The sequence below is a fragment of the Pteropus alecto genome, unplaced genomic scaffold (assembly GCF_000325575.1).
Source record: "Pteropus alecto unplaced genomic scaffold, ASM32557v1 scaffold24, whole genome shotgun sequence".
Taxonomy (NCBI): Eukaryota; Metazoa; Chordata; class Mammalia; order Chiroptera; family Pteropodidae; genus Pteropus; species Pteropus alecto.
The window spans coordinates 3299949-3320459 of record NW_006439192.1 but is presented as its reverse complement, the minus strand read 5'-3'; the positions used below and the strand labels follow the sequence as shown (position 1 = coordinate 3320459).

General features: G+C 30.4%; 1 protein-coding gene across 1 annotated transcript in view; it reads right to left on the bottom strand.

Moving 5' to 3' along the window:
• Window positions 1-20511, bottom strand: part of ADAM2 (ADAM metallopeptidase domain 2) — a 93840-nt gene that overhangs the window by 49967 nt on the left and 23362 nt on the right. The window contains exons 7-11 of the mRNA XM_006916283.1: window positions 19554-19610; window positions 11455-11526; window positions 10866-11032; window positions 9739-9820; window positions 7092-7228 (exon numbers count right to left, since the gene is read on the bottom strand). Of these exons, the coding sequence (XP_006916345.1) occupies window positions 7092-7228; window positions 9739-9820; window positions 10866-11032; window positions 11455-11526; window positions 19554-19610 (515 nt within the window). The remainder of the gene's footprint in view (window positions 1-7091; window positions 7229-9738; window positions 9821-10865; window positions 11033-11454; window positions 11527-19553; window positions 19611-20511) is intronic.

The following is a 20511-nucleotide window of genomic DNA, read 5'->3' as shown; positions in this document are numbered from 1 at the left end:
AACAATATCCAAAATATACAAAGAATTCATACAACTCAATAACAACAACTAAAAACAAATGATCCAATCAAAAATGAGCAGAGGACCTGAACAGACACTTCTCCCTAGAGGAGATACAAATGGCCAACAAATATATGAAAAGATACTCAACAACGCTAGTTATTAGAGAAATGTAAATCAAAACCACAATAAGATATCATCTCACACCTGTTAGAATAGCTATAATCAACAGAACAAGTAATAGCAAATGTTGGAGACAATGTGGAGAAAAAGGAACCCTCACACACTGCTGGTGGGACTGCAAATTGGTACAGCCACTATGGAAAACAGTATGGAGGTTCCTCAGAAAAACTAAGAATTGATCTATGATGCGATCCAGCAATCCCTCTCTTGGGTATTTACCCCAAAGACTTGAAAACCCATATCCAAAAAGATATTTGCACACCAATGTTTATCAGCATTAGTCACAGTGGCCAGGACATGGAAGGAACCGAAGTGTCCTACGATAGATGATTGGCTAACGAAGCAGTGGTACATATATAAAATGGAATATTACTCATCCATAAAAAGAGATGAAACACTGCCATTTGTGACAACCTGGATGAACTTCGAGATAATCATGCTAAGCGAAATAAGCCAGACTGTAAAAGTTGAGAATCCCATGATATCACTTATATGTGGGATATAAACCTAAAAGCAACAAATGAGCAGGACAAACAAACAGAGACTTATGGACATGGACAATAGACTAGTGGTTACTAGAAGGTAGGAGGAAGTAGGAGTGGGTGGTAGACGGAGGTAAAAAATTAAATCATTCCTTCACTTTAAAACAAACAAACAAACAAACAAATTTTAAAAAGATAAATAAAAGTAAAATTTAAAAAAGGAGAAGTATAAATTAGTAATTGATAGATGGTCATGGGATGGGGAGCATGGCACAGAGAATGCAGTTAGCATTAATTTAATGGCTAGGCGGAGAGCCAGAGGAGAGAAGGAGCAATCAAGGGGATTGTTTTATAAACTATATAAATGTCTAACCAAAGTATTGTATACTTGAAAATAAGAATAAATTAAAATTTAAGAAAAAAACGAATTAATGCATGGTCAAAACTATCTGTTGTATAGTAGATTCTTTGGTTGCTGGTTCAATATGATTTTTTATTATTCTAAATAGTATTAATAGGTAAACAATTATAATAAAGGTCTATAATTTGATGACAGATATAGCTATGATAAAGTTATTGAATTTTAAAGCTATAGACTAAAATCTTAGTCACTCCTATTATTACAGCAAAATGTTATTCATATGAGGACTATGAACAAATTAGGGAGTTTTGAACAAACTACCAATTTGGTATTTTGTTGTTTTTACATCCTGATTGAACATACCCTTCAGTTGTATTAACCATAACTAATGGATTTATTATTACTTGCCAAGAATTCAGATGATTTCTATCTAAATATCAGAAGCCAAAAAGAGAAAAAGCAATATAACTTGAAGATTACTGAGAAGTAGGCAATGCAAAGTATGTTTGCTATGTGTGAAATGGTTTAAAGAAGATACACTTTCTGGTAATGAAATTAATGTTGTCATTAGAAAGAAAATATCAATCATAATTATATCTAATTGAAGAATTTATTTGCAGCTTGAATTTTTGCACAGCTTTGCTGGATATTTCCATTCCCAATTCTATCATTTTTTCTTGATGATAGAACTTCCGATTTTCAGTTCAATAAATAACTTCCTTGTATAGTGCCTACATTTTTTAACTTTTTGTAAAGTTAGGAATGGGCATATATTAAGGTCAGATAAGTGGCTTAAAACGAAGCAATAAATTTAAGTTCTAACAAATTAATGTTGACAGTCATGCTTTTATGTGCCCTTTTATTCTATTTGTAACTGTAAATTTGGTTAATTGTTGTAGTTAAAGCTTCCATCATGAGCTATGAGTTGATCTTGAAAATGGAAACCACTTGTAGAAATCAATGTGAAATGTATACTGTGAAATGCCACACAATTAATAGAAGGCTAATTTTCCAAAATAAAAAATAATCTTATCTTTGCTTTAAGCCATTATTACTTTGGGTTTTCTGTAACTTGCAGCCAAACCTAAATACAAATTCTGTCTCAATAAGTGCAGATCTCAATCAGGATATTGCTATTTTAATCATATTGGAAACGTGTATTTCCTCACCACAAATTTGCAAAGCACTGACTACAGAATACGATGTTCTCATTATAATGAGATAGAGAATAATAGAATGGAGCATCTTTCTCTTAATCTATAAGCAGAACATGTGTCTTATATTTTGCATTTTTTAAAAGAAACAAAACTATTAAAAATAAAATGAATAAAACCTGTGTTTAAATATAACTTTAAATAAATTATTAGAGGCATCTCAATTACTAACTAAAAACAAAAAAACAACACCTCAACACATATTCTTACTTTTACTGTGAAGTATGTGCAGCATGGATAGAATCAAACAGAAAACAAGAGATTTTAAAATACTTTTAAAATTTATTATTAAATAAATCTCAAAAAACTTCAAAAGATATATATCTAAAAAGTATTTTTGACCATGACGGATACTGAATCAGAGATCAATAACAAAGGACATCTAGATTACTTGCGAATATTTAAAAATCAACTAACATATCTCTAAAATAATCAATTAGACAAATAAAAAAATCACAAAGTTTTAAAATATTTTGACTAAATAAAAAATAAAATTTCAAGAATTTTGTATGAAATTGAAGCTGTGGTTAGAGCAAAATGTATAGTTTTAAAGGGCTTACATGAAAAGAAAGTTTAAAATCAATTAGTTGAGTTTTAACATTAAAAATCTAGGGAAAAAATTTACCCCAAACTATGCATAAATAAAGAAAAAGTGGATAAGCAATATGAAAGAGTGAATAAAATTAAGATATGGTCTTGGAAAAAAGTCAGTTAACTCGATGAAACCCAAGTTAGTGTGATTAAGAAAAAAAAAAAGAAAACACGAATTATATTAGAGATAAAAGAGATGATATCACTAGACATCCTAGTCACTTTTAAGAAAAATAATAAAGATTATAAAAAACTTTATGAAAAATTAATCAATTTCAATGAAAAGATTAGAAAAACAAAAATAACCAAAATCTAAATATCCTTATATCTTAAATATTAATATAACAATAATATCTAAAATATTAATATTATTAAACACCTTCCCCAAAGAGAAGTCTAAATGCAGATAACTTCACTGGTTAATTCTATCAAATAATTTAGAAAGAATTACTACTAATTTTCCAAAGTCACCTTTAGAATATTTTATGAGGCCTATGTTACCCTGATAATGAAACTAATCAAGGGAATTACAAGAGAAAACAACTGAAGACCAATGTTCCTCTTATATATGGAGTCAAATGTTAGAAGAAAAATTCAGCAACAAATAGGATAAATACACAAAAAAGGAGGATGCATTATGCCCAAATGTGTTCATCTCAGGGAAACAATGTTATTTAAGCAATTGAAAATCAATAAATGTATTTTGACATATCAACAGAATAAAGTAGGAAAAACACATGATCATCTCAATATGTGAAGAAATTTATTCATGATGTAAACTTTGGCAAACAAGGAATAAAAAAGAACTTCAATCCGATTAAAAGCCTCTATGAAAAACCTTTACCTAACGTAACACATTTAATGACGAATTATTAAAGATTTTGTTCTTAAATCAGCAAAGACAGACACACATTACACTTCTATTTTACCACTGTCATGGAGGTCCTAACCACTACACTAAGGCACAAAACAGAAATCGAAAAATTGTAAAGTTTTAAAAGGAAAATGTAAAAGTCAATTGTACATGCATAAATTCTAATAAAGCTAAATTAAAATTCTCCAAACCAATGTTAGTTTAGTAAAGTGGTAGGACATAATTTCAATATAAAATAATCAATAAAATTTCTATATATTTTGCCACAAACAACTGAAAATTTCATAATCATATAAACAGGCACAATTAGGAAAAACAATAAAAGTCAGTATATTTGCACTTAATAATATCTCCAAAAAATATTGAGGGAACACTGCATTTTGAAGGATTCTAACCAATCAGAATAATTCAGGCATCTCAACAAAATAAACTGCTTTCAAAATTGAACAAAGAATAAGTTGGCAATATTCAGGAATAAGTGGAGGTTCCAAAGAGCTATTAATATTTAAGATCTAATCCTTCCTGTTATTTCTTCACCATGTAACTGTTATCATCATTATATTCAGTATCACAAGCAATATGTCATCATTGTAAAAAAGTATAATATAATCAAAGATAAAAAATTTAATATGTAATGCTCTATATTATTCACATTAGCTATATAAAATGTCTGTTTAGATTAACCAAAAAAAAAAAGGCATAAACCTGATTGCAGAAAATTTATTTGGAATGTGATCCAAGGAAGCAAGATTAAGGGAGTAGGGACGGAAAAAGAAAAAATGGGGAAAAATCAACCTAGTTTGTTTTATTGAGATGGCAATAGTGACTTCATTCTGCTGGGACCACAAACAAATGTACAGAATATTTAATGAATTGTCCTTAGAAGGTCAGGAAGTTGGTGTTCCAATAAAGTGGTTGAAAGTTGCCCCTGTGAAGGGGGTGACTACCTTCATTTTAGGACTGTTTTATAGCTAGCCAGTTTTAGGGAAGAAGCTGGTTAACATTCACAGGTTTTAAAATACTGACTAGGCTGCTGAGTGTTTCTTATGAAGGAATTACTTTCTGGTGAGCTGTGAACTTAAGATATAAAGATCCACATACTTTGTGCCCACCCTAGATCAGTTCACATGCCTATACTTCCTCCTTGTCTCTAAATATTCAATCTTTTAGCATCCAAATCCTTGACCAAATACCCGAGTCATTTGCCACTGCTCAGGTTATGTAGATCCCAAACTCTGGTACTTCTCTCATACAAGGTGGAAAGCCAAATGTATTGTTTGCAAAAATGGCCACTGGGACATTTATCATTTTCCTCTGTCTTTAAGACTTAATTTAATTGGAGACTAATATGGAACAGTAATTATTTTCTTATTCCAACTAACCTATTGAGAGAACCCGTTCTTGAAACAAGGCAAGTTTTTCTTTTGCTAGCAGCTAGTTTTAAGAAACCCCCATTTGGCCATTGGTATGAAATAATTGAGAAATATTGATGCAATAGATGTGAGTGTCATGGGGATTGGGGATTCCTGTTCATGTTATTTACTTGTGCTATCTGGATCTTTCTTAGCTTGCTCTCAGGTATACCATTCTGGTCGTCAGATAGATTAATGTGCCCACTTTATCTTACAATTCTACAGATCTGAAAATACACAAATCATGATGAAAACATTCAACTTCAATAACATAGTCACTTACTGTTTCCCAGATGTATGTTCAACTCTACAAGAGTCCAGTAGCCCACCAGGAGCTACAACAAAATTCTAGGAGTTTCCACTAAAAATTTATCAATATTTGTCAGTGATTCCACATGAAACCTAATCTTCCAGGAATATCTTTAGTTTTATTGTATCTTAATGGTCTTAAGTACCAAAGAACAAGGCATATTGCATCACAGCCTGCATCTGCTGCAGTGCCCTCTCTGTACATCATCTTCTGCCAAAGGCATCCTTGTGGCTATCAGATCACTTATTGATCCAGTTCAACAATCATTTCATAAAAGTTTGTTACTATAGCTACTTCTGAGATAACTATGTTTATATTAGTTCCTCTCAAATAAGAGACTGAGATAAAAATTTTAGTGCAAGAATTTTAAGGAAATGATTGTGGAAGCAGGACTGAAGGAATAGAAGGAGTGAAATGTTATCAAGTTTGCTGCTGCAGACAATGGGACTTTATTTTCTAAGACATTTGAAAAGCAGAACATGCCTACAAAAATTGTCTATCAGAAGGATAAGGGCCTATCACTAGATAATTGGATAAAGAAGATGTGGTACATATATACAGTGGAATATTACTCAGCAATAAAAAATGATATCTTACCATTTGAGACAAATAGATGGACCTAGATGGTATTATGGTAAGTGAAATAAGACAGAAAGATTTCACTTATATGTGAAATCTAAAGAACAAAATAAATAAACAAACAAAATAGAAACAAACTCATAGATCCAGAGAACGAACTGATGGTTGCTAGATTAGGCAGTGGGAGGATGAGGTTGGGATGCTTAGTAAAAAAGTTTAAGGGGTTAAAAAGTATGAATTGGTAGTTACAAAATAGCCATAGAGATATAAAGTGCAGCATAGGAAATATAGTCAATAATACTAAATAACTGTATAGCATCAGGTGGCTACTAGACTTATCGAGGGGATCACTTTGTAAATTATATAAATGTCTAACTACTATGCTGTACGCCTGAAATTAATATGAAATAATATTGAATGTCAACTAATCAAAACATAAAAATAAAAAAAGTAAGGTGAGGCATTTTAATTTTAAAAAATTAAAAAAGAAAAAGATAAGAGGTTGATCCAGTCAATGACTGAACGATGGTTTTCCTAAACCCCTACTATTTTGTCCTGATTCTATAAAATCTCATAGTACACTCTAAGAATAATAATGATAATAGCAAAAAAATTCACTAAATCTTTGAAGCATGATAAGGATACTGCAAAGGGTCTTCTCTAGTGACAAGAAAAAGCTGAATAATAGCATCTATGAAATCAGGAGATGCCAAGACCTCAGGCCGAACCAGGGCAGAGTAAAGGAGATTCATGCACACAAGGCCATACTAATAAATTATTCTTGTATAGTGATCAGAAGCCTATATTTGGTTTCTCTAATAAGGCCATAAATTGTAAAATCATGCAAATAAAGACAATGATAAATGAGAGATTAGTTTGCATATGACAAAGCAAGTATGACAAAGCAAGTAGATTAGGAGATATTGAGATAGATATACAGCACAGGCATGGGATTATACATTTTGACCTGGGGATCATTGGTCACAGTTGATATTCAACCATTATTAATTATTTTAACAGCTTAGTCTTTCTTTAAATACACCAAACTTATCTTCATATAAGGTATGTAAAATACAGCATCTTACATTGCTTCTGGGTTCATTATGCAGACAGCTCCTGGACACTGGCATTTGTTAATATCATCATAAGCTATTCCCATACTAAGGCTCAGTAACTGAGCAATAATAACTGCAAGTGATTCCAGACTTATGGTTCTAGGATGCTGGAAAACAAAAAATACATGTACACACTCACATTTCAGGAGATAATTCATTTACTGGGAGAATAATGTAATTATCAAAAATAGTTACATGATAAAATAGAATAGAGGCTTCTAATCTATTAGCGACAGAAATGCCATCCATGTTGCCCTAATATCTGAAATTATACAAAAATGTAAATATATGGTTCATTTGGTGGTATCGGAACAAGAAAAAAATTTCTCCAATAACTTAATTATATATAACAATAATTATAGCCATATTTATACTCACAATAATAAAAACTTTTAAAGACATACACATACACACATACAGTGCCAAATTATTATCAGGTTGTGTTCATTTATAATTTGATTATTTAGAGATGATATTTTATATAAATATTTCACACATTTTATAAAAATTATAAATTTAACATATTGAATTAATTTATATTATGGTAATAATGACTGATAATGAGAATGCTAATTTTCCATAGTGTTTAAACTTTATTTTTGAAACTAAAATGCCTTTATCATTTTCTTTTTATAAATGTAAGATGCTTAGTAGAGCATATTTTGACCATACTAAAACATATGAAGTTTAAGAAAAATCCACAAATCACACTACCTCTTCAAATATATTTAATAATATTTATTTGTGCGAATATAGTTCAAGATAGGTTTCTAGGAATACATTTTGGTATTTTCTGTTCACTTCTCTGAATCAACTTTCCATCATTTTCTACCCTGCTTTCTAGCTCAGAAGGATGACACCAAGGGATTATGTCGAAAGGTTTCTTTGCCCTCTGCTTTACTTTAATTGGGTCTAATGGGGAAGAAAGGGTGAAGAGAGAGCACGGTTTTTATTACCATCATTGCCAGGGTACCTATGACTGTCTGAATCCTTGAGTGGAGGTCTCTACTGTCCGTCAGTGATCCTAATAGAATAACACTGTCCTTTCCTTCAAGTCTGGGTGACAAATTAAATATCTTTATTACTAGCCCTGAGGCACTGCAAAGTCCCTACATCTTCCATACACATTGATAAATGGTCCTTTTATCAAAATTATCACAGTTGAATATACCATCTATTTTCTGAGCAAGGGAGAGAGAGGGAAAGAAGAATAAGAAGGTTAAGAAGGAGAGGAAGAAGGTGGAAGAGGGAGAGGGGAGAGTGTGAGGGGAGAGAGAAGGAAAAGGGGTATGTGGTGAGTGAGGGTGGGGGAATAGAATGTTTGATTCTATGGAAAATAAAATGAAGGATTCTGCTAAATTTCAATAATGTAAATAACAGGATATTATAAATAATAATATAAATAATAGGAGATTATATTATTAGTATAGTTATTTTAGATTTTCTTGTTTTCAGGATATTGTAGAAAAGATCTGGCAACCATTCAATCAGTGTAGCTTTATAATTGTTTCTCCTATGAATATTGGCTGCTGCTGATTTTTCCAGCGAAGGGTCAGGCAACGATTATCCCAATGAAATGTGGAGAATAAGAAATAATACTAGGAAGCTCTTCTCTGTTCACTCCTCATACTACAGAGACCACTGGCCTCTGCCCATGAGCCACACACTTTCCAGTAAATGATGGGATTTCCTTCTTCTTGGTAGCTAGCTTGCCTTTAGAGAGAATGAGTTCTGCTCTCTTTTGTTAGTCAGTGAAGGTCCTGCTTCACGTGAGAGTCTTATGATTTTTCAGGTTGAAGGTGATTGGGTAAGTTAGCTAAATCCAGCTTTTGAAGCAAGGTATTAACTTAACTGTAAATATAAGCCATATTTTCCAAACTATGATGTATAAAATTTAAAGTTGAAATATGTGTCTCCATTTGATCGAACCATCTTTTTATATCTTTACTTATCTTCACTTAACTTGTTCACTGAAATAAGAGTATTATGCATTGCCTCCTTCAAACTCCAGGAGACATTATACAAACACATAAAAAATAAAAAAGTAGAGATCTATATGTCAGAAAAACCATAGCACTATGAAACAGGGGCAAAAACATACCAATTTTAAGTACACCAAGATTTTCTAATAAGATAAAAAATGCCATTAGGGCATTTGATTCTGTTACTCTTCGCCTGTGTCCATGAAGCATTTTAAGGCAATCGATAAATAGTTTTGGAAGTTTTATTTTAATCTGGTTCCTAATTACATTGGCTACATAATTAGGAAAATATTCAAAATGTTAGCTTGAAATTAAAATCTATTAATGGTTAAATATTGAGCATATGAAAATTCATGAGCATTTTATAAGACTAAAAGAGATCACTACCTTAACTTCCTAAAAATGATATTTTGAACTCGAGAAGAAAACAGTAAAAATTTTATGTATATTAAGTTTAATGAGGACTTGTTATACTTTAAACACTTCTCTCAGCAGCAGAAAGAAAAAAATCTCTAAATTCCTTATGTAAATTTTAATATACTTAGAAATAATAAAATAAGGAAATATTTAACTACATATTATCTAAATCACATTCTATTTATACATCTTAGCCAAGCAAATTAAACCATACCAACCAGAGCAATACCTCCTCCATATTGGCTCTCACACATCTTCCCTTGAAAGGTTGCACCAACATAATTTGATTTTTCTCTGTAACTTAAGTTAAAAAAATCATAATCATACAATTTCATAAAACTAAACACAGCTAATGTTGAATTTACCTTATACAGTTTTTGTTTTGCATATTTATATAATAAATTCATAGGTATTTTCAACTAACATTAGGGTAACATAGGGTAACAAGGCATAGGAAGTGACTCAATGTACATGCTTTTTTTGAAAACAATAACTGTAAAATAGATTTTAAAAAACAAATAATATGAAGTTTATTCACATATGGATTTTTTAAAAGTGAAGATTCTATTTTATGTAATGTTTATTAAAAGTTTAAAGTTTTTAAAATATCAAAATAATAAAAATAAATAAAATTTCTTAAAATTAGAAAAATAAGGCAATGCAGTTGATAACCAGGCAGAGTCACTACTTTATGGACTGACATTTCCCCTTAATGAGCTACAACTACCTTGCCATAGTCATACAAATCTATGGCATATTTGTGGGGCAGAAAATAGTTTAAAAGATTATAACTTTTAATTATATATGATTTTATATAATATAATTATATATATGTTCTGAACATTGGTAAAAGAAGAAGAGCTTATTAAATATTAAAAGAGGCTTATATTACTTAAAATGTAACACAATGTAAATGTGGTATGTTAGAGATGTTTAAATATACCATAGTGTTTCCATTTCTCTTTTTATTTTTGTTTTTATTTTATGAAAATAAAGCAGAAAAAGAAGACAAAATTACTATATTTGTAGAATTAAGGTACATTTCTTCAGATATTATTAGCATTTTATGCATAGTTAAGGACGTTTAATGATATGTTATACATGGTAAGGTAAGAGGACACATGATAATGAGATTGAAAGAGTGATTTTTAACTATAAACCAATAATAGAATGATATCAATAATCCAACTATAAAATCTCTGTTGTGAAAAATAGTATTCACATAATGTTGTAAGAAAAATGGCGAAAGGTTATTTTCTCTAAAGGCCTGTCAGCTGTCAGAAATTAGGTCAAATATAGATATGTTTTCTTTATGTATGATTTAGTAATGCCAAGATGAGCTTACACAAGTAAAAATGCCATATCATGTGGACGTAAAACAAGATAAGATCTTTTCCATTTTAGAAACCTGTGTAATAATTCATTAGCATCTCCAGTTACTGGAATTTTATTTTCATCCATCCAAAGCTCCAATGAAGATAGAATTATTGTAATGTTAAACGAAGTAAAAATCTAAAATAAAACACATAAAGAAAATATATTCAAATATCTTGGTCTAAATAGATTTGGAAATTAAGAGTGAAAACTATACTGATGACAAATATTAAACAACCGAACTATAAGTATGGATTGGACCTAATAAAGTAAATAACACATACTACTAACAAAACAAGAAATAATTAACATTTTGAAATGTTTGTACTTAAGCTAGCCCCATGTCCAGTGTTTTATTTAATTTAATCCTTACAATAACCTAATTAGGTATATGCAATTATTATTATCTCTATTAAACAGAAAACTAAAAATTAAAATGGTTATATAATTTACTCTATATATACACAAGATGTATATTTAGGCAATGTCATAAAAGAAACTATGGAAAAATTTTTAAGTAGCACACGCAAATGCAAAAGTACTAAAAAGCAAACACTTACAGCATTAGTCAATCCAATTAACTGGAAAATTTTTTGAGTGACAACAGCTGTATCAGAACCCATATGATTATACTGAAAAAGATAATCACACCTTTTAGATCTAAATATATATTGCTTCATATTTAATTATTGTTATTTTGCTTACATTTTAATATAGTGACTTGAAATATTAAATTACTAATTATTAGCTTTAAAAAATATGATAGAAATAATATAATATATATTCAGTATGAGAAATGAAACATATAAAAAGATACAAAAAGACACTACAAACTCCCAAATATAGAAGAGAAGGGGACACTTCCTAATTCATTTTAAAAGGCCAGCATTACCCTGACACCAAAACCAGACAAAGATATCACACACACAAAAAATTAAAAGCTAACATCTTTGATGAACATAGGTGCAAAAATCTTCAACAAAATGTTGGCAAACTGAATTCAACAGCACATTAAAGGGATCATACACCATAATCAAGTGAGATTTATCCCATGGATGTAAAAATGGTTCAATATTTCTAATCGGGCAATGTGATACACTACAGTAACAAAATTAAACACAAAAATCACATGATCATCTCAATAGATGCATGAAAACCATTTGACAAATTCAATATGTTTTCATGTTAAAAACTCTCACAAAGTAGGTATAGAAGGACTGTACATCAACATAATAAAGACCATATATCAAAGGCCCATAGACAACATCTTAATCAATGATGAAAAGTTGAAAACTTTTCCCCTATGATCAGGAATAAGGATGCCCACTCTCACCATTTTTATTCAACATAGTATTGAAGAGTTAGCCAGAGAAATTACACACACACACAAAAGAAATAAAATGCATCCAAATTGAAATGGAAGAAGTATAACTGTTACTATTTGCAGATGCATGATACTATATATAGAAAGTCCTAAAAACCACCAAAAAACTGTTAAAACACACAATGCAATCAATATACATTTGACATATCAAATATAGAAGAGAAGGGGACACTTCCTAATTCATTTTAAAAGGCCAGCATTACCCGGACACCAATCTGATGTAAGAATAAGCAGAAGATCTGAGAAGACAGTTTTTCCGAAGAAAACATACAGATTGCCAAGAGGTACACAAAAAGATGTTCAGCATCACTAATCATCAGGGAAATGCAAATCAAAACCACAACGAGGTATCACCTCACACTTGTTAGAATGGCTATTATTAAAAAGACAAGAAATAACAAGTATTGGCGAGGATGTGGAGGAATGGGAACTCTTGTGCACTGTTGGTGGGAATGTAAATTGGGGCAACCACTATTGAAAATAGTATGGAGGTTCTTAAAAATACTTAAGATAGCACTATCGCATGATCCAGCAATACTGTTTCTGGGTATTTATCTAAAGGAGAAAAAAATCACTAACTCGAAAAAACACATATACCTCTCATGTTCATTGCAGCATTATTTATAATAACAAAAATATGGAAACAAACCTAAATATTCATCAATGGGTGAATGGATTTAAAAAAATTTGTTACCTACACACAATAGAATATTATTCAGTCATAAAAAGAAAATCTTGCCATTTATGACAACATGGATGGACTTTGAGGGCATTAAGATAAGTGAAATAAGTCAGACAGAAAAAAACAAGTGCTATATGACCTCACTTACATATGGAATCTAAAAACAAAACAAAACAGAAACCAAGCTTCTGCATAGATATAGAGAACAGATTGGTGGTTGACAGAGACAGGGGTAAGAAGTGGGCAAAATTTGTAAAGGTGGTCAAAGGTATATTTCCATTTATAAAATAAATAAGTCTTGGAATGTAATGTACAGAATAGTGACTATAGATAATACTATATCGTATAATTGAAACTTGCTAAAACAGTAGATTTTTATAATTCTCATCACAAGAAAAAAATTGTAACTATATGAAGTTAATTTGACTTATTGTGTTGATCATTTTGCAATATATACAAATTTAAAATCGTTATGTTGTTACACACGGACCAGTGAAACAGAATCGAGAGTCCAGAAGTAAACCCATATTTATATGGGCAAATAATTTTCGACAAAAAAGCCAAAAGCATACAGTGGAGAAAGAAAAGCCTCTTCAATAAATGGTGCTGGAGAAATTGGAAGGCTACCTGCAAAAGAATGAAACTAGACCTTTGTCTATCACCACACACCCAAATTAACTCAAAATGGATTAAGGACCTGAATATAGGATCAGAATCAATCAAATGCATAGAAGAAAATATAGGAACTAAACTCGAGGACCTTGGACAGAGGAGTAAAAGCAAAATAAATGAATGAGACTACATCAAACTAAAAAGCTTCTGCAAAGCCAAAGAAACTATCAACAAAACAAAAAGGCAACCAACTGAACTGGAGAAAATATTTTCAAACAACATCTTCAATAAAGGGCTAATATTCAAAGTATATAAAGAACTCATACCGCTCAACAATAACAACAAAAACCCAAACAATTCAATTTCAAAAAATGGGCAGAGGACCTGAAAAGACACTTTCCCTAGAAGAGATACAAATGGTCAACAAATATATGAAAAGATGCTCAACATCGCTAGCTATTAGGGAAATGCAAATCAAAACCACAATGAGATACCATCTCACACCTGTTAGAATAGCTATAATCAACAGGAGAAGTAATAGCAAATGCTGGAGAGGATGCGGAGAAATAGTAACCCTCATACCCTGCTGGTGGGACTGCAAATTAGTACAGCCACTATGGAAAATAGTATGGAGGTTCCTCAAAAAATTAAGAATAGAATTACCGTATGATCCAGCAATCCTTCTACTGAATATTTACCCCAAAGACTTGAAAATTCATATCCAAAAAGATATTTGCACACCTATGTTTATAGCAGCATTATTCACAGTGGCCAGAACATGGAAGGAACCGAAGTGTCCTATGATAGATGATGGCTAAAGAAGCAGTGGTACATATATACAATGGAATATTACTCAGCCATAAAAAGAGATGAAATACTGCCATTTGTGACAACCTGGATGGACCTCAAGATAATCATGCTGAATGAAATAAGCCAGATTTAAAAAGTTGAAAATCACATGATATTAGTTATATGTGGAATATAAACCTAAAAGCAACAAATGAACGGGACAAACACACAGACTTATGGACACGGACAATGGACTAGTGATTACCAGAGGGTAGGGGATGGGAAAGGAGGGAAGAGGTAGACAGGGTAAAGGTGGTCAAATATAAGGGGGTTGGGGGAGGGTGAAGTGGGTAAAGGGGATCAAATAATGGTAGCTGAAGGAAACTGGTTTGGGTGGTAAACACATATTAGAATACATAGATGTCAAATGATAATGTACACCTGAAAATTATATAATTGTATTAACCAATGTTACCCTCAATAAACTTAATAAATAAATAAATAAAATCATTGTATTGTATATCTAAAATTAATATAATTGTATATGACAATTATATCTCAATTTTAAAAAAAATACACTAGAAATAAGATATAGTTTTATTATTAAATAATTAATAATTGTTAAAAGAAATTTAACAATTTCAATAGCTTCAAACTATAAGATTTAAATATGAAGAATAAAGATTGTAGATTGAATACACTCATTCAAAGCCATGTCTTATGGAAACTTCATAATCATAAAAGTATCAATAGGAAATAAAGGATCATGAGAACAATAAATAAAAGAAAAGCAAAAAAGCAATGACAAAATTTAAAAACTGAAGAATAGATTAGTGGTAAATGCTTAAGCGGAATTTTAAAAATTGAATGGAAAACAATTATAGCAATATAATTCACTTTGAAAACCCCAAAATACTCAGATTGGCTATGTCAGTTTCTCTGAAAGTAAGAGAAATTGGCCCTAAGAACAGATCAATTAATGTAAAGTTTGTTTAAGAAGTAGTTAAGGCTGAGGGAACTTGCAGAATAGCTGTGTGAAAAACAATTCAAAATGTTACATACTAAATGATTCCATTTATATAACATATTTGAAATTAAAAAGGAAAACTACAGACATGGAGATCAGATTAGTGGTTGCCAGCCAACGGTCAGGGAAAAGTGGTTGTCGTTATGAAAAGCCCACACAATGGATTCTTGTGATTGAATTATTCTGTATCTTGACCATCAGTGTCAATATCCTAGATGTAATATTGTACTTTAGAATTTTAAGATGTTACAAATTGGAAAAAAAATTACCTAAAAGATATACAGGATCTCTATATGTTCTTTTTTGGTTTTAATAAATATTTTATTCATACTTTGTCCAGTTTTTAAAAAACCCAACATTATTAATGATACATAAACATAAACAGCACAAATCTACAACACATAAAAATAAAGGTGATCAATAGTTTAAGTAATCTATGCCAACATTTGAGATAGCAAAGCAGTTGTATGTGCTTCAAATCCAAGTTTAGAACTCACCAATGTGCAAGTACGAAAGAAGACCAAGTATATAATTTTTGGACAGCAGATAGGGCATAAAGGTAATCAAAGGAATTACAAGGAGATTACTTATTTAAAGGTGTGTTGAAATTAAGGAGAGTAAAGTTGTAGATCCTTCAGGATGAAAGAACAAGATGATTTGAGAGATTAACAGTAAAAATTTAAGAGTAAAAATGTTTGATCTCACTTATATGTGAATTTTTAAAAAATCAAGCCCATAAATACAGAGAATATATTGGTGGAGGTAGGGTGTGGGTGTAGATAAAATGGGTGAAGGGAATCAAAAGATATAAGCTTCCAGTAACAAAACAAGTAAGTCAAGGGGATATAATGAACAGCATGCCAAACTATATTTAGCAATGTTGTATTGCATATTTGCAAGTTTTAAGTAATCTTAAAGGTTCTATAACTATGTAACTATGTATGGTGACAAATGATAACTAGAATTTTTATGGTGATCATGTTGCAATACATATAAATATTGGATCTTTATGTTGTACACCTGAAACTAATGTTCTATGTCAATTATCCTCAATAAAAACAAAAAAAAGAGAGGAAAAAGAAAACTGATTCAAAAGTCTTAAGCAGGAGATTGCTAAATCTGATTTACGTATTAAAAAGATACAAATGTCCTAGTTTTATCAGGTTTTGTAATTAAAGATTTTTGTCTTCATAAAATAAATTGGGAGCTTTCTAAATAGTTTAGATCAGTGATTCTTGGTTTTGGTACATGTCGGACTCACCTGGAAAGTTAATAAAGAATAAAGAAAGTTAATAAAGAGACCTAGATTTGTTGAAATTGCAGGATCTAGGCCTCTGGTTTTTCATCAAGTTTCCTAGGTGATTATTATTCATACCAAAAAACCCAGCAGATTAGAATACAATGCAATTATCTGTTACTTTAAGGTTAGATAAAATGCAGCTGTGAGCTCATAAATTCCTGATAAGTTTTTCAATGATAGTTCTTTATCTTTCAGGTTTCTTCTGTAGTAATTGATCTATTCGATACAAGTATAAATCAACTGTACTCATGAATATAACTGTAAAAATTCTAAATATTAGTCAATAGCTTTTAACAATATATCAAAAGAATAACATGCGATGATGAGGTAGAATTAGTTTCCAGTAAACTGTTTCAACATCAATGAAATATTTAATATTATTCACTATATCAACAAACAGAAAGAACCTGCATGGTCATAATAATAAATGCTGTGAAAGCATATGACAACATTCAACAGCAATTTCTAATAACAACTGAAAAGATGGAAACCAAGTAAAACTATTTAAATATAATAAAGACTAAACACAATGACAATAGCAACAACTAAAAATTGGTAATAAACATTACTCTAAATAGAAAAAAACATTTCAATTAAAATCAGGAAATATATTGCTTGCCTGCTATTCCCTCCAGTATTTAACATGGTCAGGGAAGTTTCCATAAATGCAGAAACAAAAGCAAATAAAATAACTGTTAAAAACAGTTGGAAAGAGGAAATAAAACTATATCTTTAATATATATTTTATATTAGAAAACCCATGAGATTCTAGTAAAACTACTGCTATTATTAAGAGTATATGGTAAGTTGGCTGGATATAGAAGCTAGCTATAAAAATTAATGATGCTTTTCTCACTTGATATAAAAAAAATTATTTAAAATACTGAAAAAACTTAAGTACTTAAGAATAAAGAGTAAAGGCTGAAAATTTATATAATGAAAACTAGAGTAATCTTATCAGAAGACATAAGTCAGTCTAAACCCAAAAGTATATGTTATTCTTGGATAAGAAGTCACAAACTTGTTTATTACCTTAATTAGTATTAAATTTAAATGCCATGTTAATTAGAGTCCCCCATTTGGGTGAGGGGATTGAGAAAATGACCATAAAGTTTATATGGAAGAATAAGAGCCTGAGAGAAAATATGCAAGAGAAGTATGAAAAAGAACAAAGATGTTCTTGCTAGAAATTACACCATAAAGCCACTATAACCAAGTTGGTATGGTATCAGTTTATGAATAGACAAATAGATTAATGGGACACAAAAAGGAGAAACCAATTATATGAGAGACTTTAATATTTAATAAATGATGTTGACACAACCAGATATATATCTAAAAGAAAATAAATGTAGATTCCCATCTTAAGCCATAGTTTATCCTATGACATGTATAAAATTCAGTCAAGATGAATTAAAGAGTTAAATGCTACTCTCTTAATTGAAACTGCATACCCAAAAACTATATAAAAATGTGAAGGCATATTTGAATATAATAAAATTAAAGTTTTATGTATACAAGAAAGCCCACAAATAAAGGCAACTACTAAAGGTAATGTTTTGATATTTTATTGCAGATAATGAACAAAGCATGAATACTTTTAACATTCAAAAATTTCTTACAAGTTGACAGGAAGTCAAGCAGCCATTAAGAAAATGAGCAAAAGGCATAAGTTGTCAATTCAGAGAAAAGCAAATACCAGTGGCCAGTAAACACTAAATTATGATTAAATTCATTATCATTTAAGAAAATGGAAATTAAAATCCCAATGTGATATGATTTTATATTCATCGACTAATAAAAATTAAAAAGAAATATATAATAGATAATTGTCAGGTATGAGGAAAACAGTGCTTTCAGTTTTAACTTAGAGATATAAAAAGTTACAAGAGAAAGTTCACAAACTCATTTCACTTTATCAAACACTAAACCTGGACATGTAATCACATACTCAGCTTTTCTTGATGTCAGTATGGATGAAATGGTGGTCTAGTCTAATATTGGAATTCCAGTTGTATACAATAATATCACCTACTCAAAGATGTGACTCTAAGAATTCCAGCCCACATCATCAATTCTCAATAGTACTTGGCTATTTGTGTTAGCAAATAGGTATTCTCCCACAATAAAAACAAAGCAAAACAATTTTTTTTTAAAAAAACAGGCTCCTTTCTCTTAGCTAACACATCAATATTTTGCTTTCATTTACAGTCAGGCATGGAATATGAGCATTTTGGTTATGACAGACCACATATATAACCATTGTCTCATAGGATTATAATTGCCTAATGATGTAGCCATCCTAATGTCATAGTGCAATGCATTATACACATGTTTATGATGATGCTAGTGTAAACAAACATTGCATTGCAGAAACAACCAAGGTGTCTTTCAGTAGATGAATGGATAAACTGTGGTATATCCATACAATGGAATATTATTTAGTGCTAAAAAGAAATGAGCTATCGAGCCATGAAAAAGCATGGAGGAAACTTAAATTTATATTACTAAGGTAAAGAAGCCAATCTGTAATGGCTGCATACTGTATATTTAAACTACATAACATTCAGAAAAAGGCAAAACTGTGGAGACAGTAAAAAAATCAGTGGTTGCCAGACTTTAGGAGGATGGAGAGATAGATAAAAATTACTAAAAAACTATTATAAAGGCAGCAATTCTTTTAATTTACAATATTTATGTACAAGAATAAATTTATAGAGATTTGAGTTTCAATTTACTACAGATTTAAAGCAGAGATAAAGCAAACGTTATCATTTATTGTCTTGTGTTAAAAAATTATTACAATTTTTATAACCTTTTATATTACTAATTAGTAATTAGAAAAATAAATTACAATACACTTACCAAATTTTTTTCAACTATAACATGCATTTCTATATATTGAGAGAAATCTGTAAGTGGCTGAAAAAAATCCACATAAAAAATTAAAGAATTAAATATTTCAGTGTTTATAACTACTTCATGAATTCGATGTTGAAAAATCCCATTTTATATATAAAAATAGAACCAGATTATAAGCAAAACTAGGAATCGCAGAATCATTTTCAGAATATTACCTTTATAATCTATTTTGTACCTGATCAACTATTTAATTTATTCAGAAAATAACTTTGTCTTCCATTCTCCATATTCTCATCAGTACTGGGCTATTCATATTTTTCTCTTTTCTGAATAAACTGTCTCAATGACTCCCCATTACAAAAGGTATGAATTTCTATTAGCTTACTGATGCTTTTATACACTACTATGTGGTATGGCTTTATCCATGACACTGAAAGAGTAAAGACCCATTTCTATGTTTTTTTTTTTCTTTTTTCTGGAGGGAGAATGATATTTAATCTGAAGGATAAAGTTAATCCTTGTATAACTCACCTCAAAAAAATGTAAGCAACAGAGAATCAAAATGACTAACTTTCTTAAAGTGGACCATAGATATCTCAAAATGTAGTCTGAGCATGACATCATCCACTTAGATCATAGTGGTTAAATTGTGCACAAATGTGAGGATTTGCACTTCGGTTCATCATTTATGTGGCTTAGACTTTGCCAAAAAATTGGGATAAAGTAATAATTGTTGTATCTACTATCATAAAATGTTACTTATTTTCATGATTATTTTTACATGAAGGTAACCTAAGAGGAATGCACTAGGGAAAACTTGTAAGATGGGCTTTGCAAACAATTAAAGACTATAGTATAGATAACTCAAAATACCTCGTTATTAAAATAGTATACCATCTATAAACACTGGACAAATATCTAGAAACAGAAAAGGATGATAAAATTTTAGAAACTGAGGAAA